We start from the raw sequence: 3,460 nt of genomic DNA, 5'->3' as shown, positions 1-3,460 counted from the left end.
CCGCCTCTCCTTCCTCGCCTGTCCCTTCTGAAGAGTTTATAGCCATCCATTGCAGCACTCCAATCGTGGGAGTCACCCCACCAGGTTTCTGTGATGGCAACTAAGTCATATCTCTCCCGCTGTACAATGGCTTCCAGCTCCTCCTGTTTGCTGCCCATGCTGCGTGCATTGGTGTAGATGCACTTGAGCTGGCCTATCGATTTCGCCCCCAGCATCGGCATGCCACCCCTAGGCTCATCTCTAGTGAGCCTGGTTTTATCCCCTTCCCCCTTCAAACCTAGTTTAAAGCCCTCTCAGTGAGCCCCGCCACTTCTTCCTGTCTTCCAAATGTTTGTCAGAATTTAACCTGATCTCAAAATGTAAGAAAAAACTACCTATGTGAAGTCCAAGCTGAAGTTTTGGGGAAAGGAAATATCAGGACCTGAGGAACAATCAACTTCTAAGACAAAAGAATAAAAGCATGATTGTTTTTTTAAACATTACTCACCAGTAATATAAATGTAAAACACTTACCCTCTTTGCTTATCGCTGCAATTGTAACCCATTCCAAGGTAATATGAAATCCACTTCCTTTTGTGTCCAATTCATCTTTTTCTACCCTAAGCAGCAGCACAGCTACTGAATGCATATCAGATTTTACAAATGAAACACTGTGTGCTATAATAAATGGACTTCCTAGTTCTTCATTAAACACAATCTAGAAGACAAAATTGTAGTAAAAAGTCAGTCAGAGCAAGGCTTCCAGTTTTAACTTTCTCAGAAAGCAATGAAAGACTTCAGTGAATGTCAAATCAGTTAAAGTTTGCTTCCCACAAACCTCTCTGCCAATATGAATCCATGAATGTAATACATTTCCAGTTCCTCCCCTCCTTGGCTATGAAGCCACTGTTCTGAAATGCTTTTATTTATTATTGTTTATATTATAAAATCATTATAAGGGCCCATTACACAAAGCACGAAGATCCACAAAACCGTCTGCATTATGGCTGTTTACTACTACAATAAGTAGAGGTACAACAACTGATGAATGGAACAGGATCCACAAACACAGCTTATCAACTGGGGAAAATAGTCTCACACTCAAGATGAAAATGTAGGCATTTCACTAAGGCCCTCACTACTTCTCTAGACACCTCAACGTCCTGAAAATCTTTGTAGACCTTGACAGAGTGCAAATAAGAAGATAAAAAGGTCCAGTGCATTGCTGTCGGTATTTAATCAACCAGTACTGAGGGGAGGGGGGCTCTCTTTATTTGGCTACTATCTCTACAAAGAGATTCAATTTTCATTCTCTATAAAGTTTTATGAAGCGGAATAAGAAACAAAAACCTATAACTCAATGAAGGAGTATAATATTCATGTTTAGGAGGCGCTAAGGTTAGAAGTTTTTAAATTTTTATGTATACGGTTTGGAAAAGTCCATCCATATTTGGATGGGACTAGGTAGGCAGAGTACATAAATATTACTGTCATATTGAAAGGCTGTTGTGGTTTAACCCCAGCCGGCAACTAAGCACCACATAGCCGCTTGCTCACTCCCCTCACAGTGGGATGGGGGAGAGAATCAGGAGAGTAAAAGTGAGAAAACTCGTGGGTTGAGATAAAGACAGTTTAATAGGTAAAGCAAAAGCCACACATGCAAACAAAGCAAAACAAGGAATTCATTCACTCCTTCCCATGGGCAGGCAGGGGTTCAGCCACCCCATCTCTAGGAAAGCAGGGCTCCATCATACGTAACAGTTACTTGGGAAGACAAATGCCATCACTCCGAATGTCCCCCCTTCCTTCTTCCCCCAGCTTTATATGCTGAGCGTGATGTCATATGGTGTGGAATACCCATTTGGTCAGTTGGGGTCAGCTGTCCCGGCTGTGTCCCCTCCCAGCTTCTTGTGCACCCCCAGCCTACTCATTGGTGGGGTGGTGTGAGGAGGAGAAAAGGCCTTGATTCTGTGTAAGCACTGCTCAGCAACAATGAAAACATCCCTGTGTTATCAACACTGTTTCTAGCACAAGTCCAAAACATAGCCCCATACTACCTACTATGAAGAAAATTAACTCTATCCCAGCCAAAACCAGCACAAAGGCTAATAAGCACCACTGTAAACATGAAATAATTTTATAGCAAAGGACTGCATGTCTTGTGGCTTTTGACATTTAGCAGTTGGTACCTATAGCTGGAAATTTTATTTCTAGAAACTATGTGTTTCAGCTTTTCTCAAAAAAGTACTTATTCAGCAAAAACCCCAAGAAGATAAAAACAAAATTAATCCAAACAGCAGAGGAGAAGAAGAAATAGAATATTCTTTATTTGCTAGAACATTAACACATGAAAATGAAAGAATAAATGACAAGGAATTGAAGCTGCAGTGGCTGAATGAGTCTAGGCTCAATCCAGCTGGTGTTACTGAAACCTTATGAGGTTTGAGGATTTATGGGGTTGGGATGTTAACATCACCGTAAACCACTAGGTGCTCTAAATACGCAAAAAGTGAATTTAAAAGGTGACAGCACCTCAACATTAAAATCTCATGGTTTTGTTACACTGACAACTCCAACATAACTTATTTATGCATCAACATTCTCACACAGAACAGAATAAAAACTAGTTGGTATTTATTACCAACCATCTAAAGAACAGGATGACCAATTTCTTAAGTTACTGAACTCTCAAAACAAGTAGGGGAAGGAGGTAATCAATCATGCTGAAATCTTCCACTTCAGGACATATACCCGAGTTCCTACCAATACTAAGACCTCCTTGATGGCTTAGGAAACTGCCCTCTAATAAAGAAAACAGATGCAAAATATGGGAGCTTTATACCAGATTCGTCTTTCATGAATAAAGAGGAGCTAACCACAGACCACAAGACTCAGTAGCTCAGGTAGAAATGTAACTTAATTGCATTTGTTGTGTCCAAGCAGGATAACTGATACCATTATTAGTGTAGTAAGATCACTTCAATGTGGATACAAAAAAATGCTCCTTATCAAGATTCTTTAAAAGAATTAATTATGTAAACAATTTAATGGCAAGAAACATACAAACATACTTCAGTTACAAGCAACAATTTTAAGTAAAAATATTAAGCACCAATCATTTGCCAGAACTAAGTGCACAGTATGAAGATTTTCCCTACCAGGGAGGTGGAAATAATATTGCTTACATTATACCTGCTCTGCAGGTAACCCTCAGGGTTACTTATCAAAGCCTTTTAATCAGCAGTTTTGTTTAAGTTTTATTCTAGTCTCTGTGGATTCATTTTTAAGACGGGGCAAATTAAATGGTGAATATTTCAAGCACAATTATATCTGCACAAACAACACACAAACCAGAAATCTCCTAACTTAAAAACGAAAGTAGCTTTTAGCTTGGTTGACAATAATTTCAGTCTTTTTTAAAAAATATGTATTATGCCCCAGGCCAGTTGAAATAGCAAACAAAAAAAGATGGGGGGGGGGG

The 3,460-nt window shown here is 39.5% G+C and overlaps 1 protein-coding gene across 1 annotated transcript in view; it reads right to left on the bottom strand.

The window, feature by feature from the left end:
- The window catches only part of NUDCD1 (NudC domain containing 1), a gene marked incomplete at its 3' end in the record, with an annotated part of 50,157 nt that overhangs the window by 27,565 nt on the left and 19,132 nt on the right, over positions 1 to 3,460 (bottom strand). The window contains exon 4 of the mRNA XM_009327155.1: positions 514 to 697. Within this exon, the coding sequence (XP_009325430.1) occupies positions 514 to 697 (184 nt within the window). The remainder of the gene's footprint in view (positions 1 to 513; positions 698 to 3,460) is intronic.

This window comes from Pygoscelis adeliae, unplaced genomic scaffold (genome assembly GCF_000699105.1).
Source record: "Pygoscelis adeliae isolate BGI_AS28 unplaced genomic scaffold, ASM69910v1 Scaffold911, whole genome shotgun sequence".
NCBI lineage: Eukaryota > Metazoa > Chordata > Aves > Sphenisciformes > Spheniscidae > Pygoscelis > Pygoscelis adeliae.
This window is presented reverse-complemented; position numbering and strand designations above follow the sequence as displayed.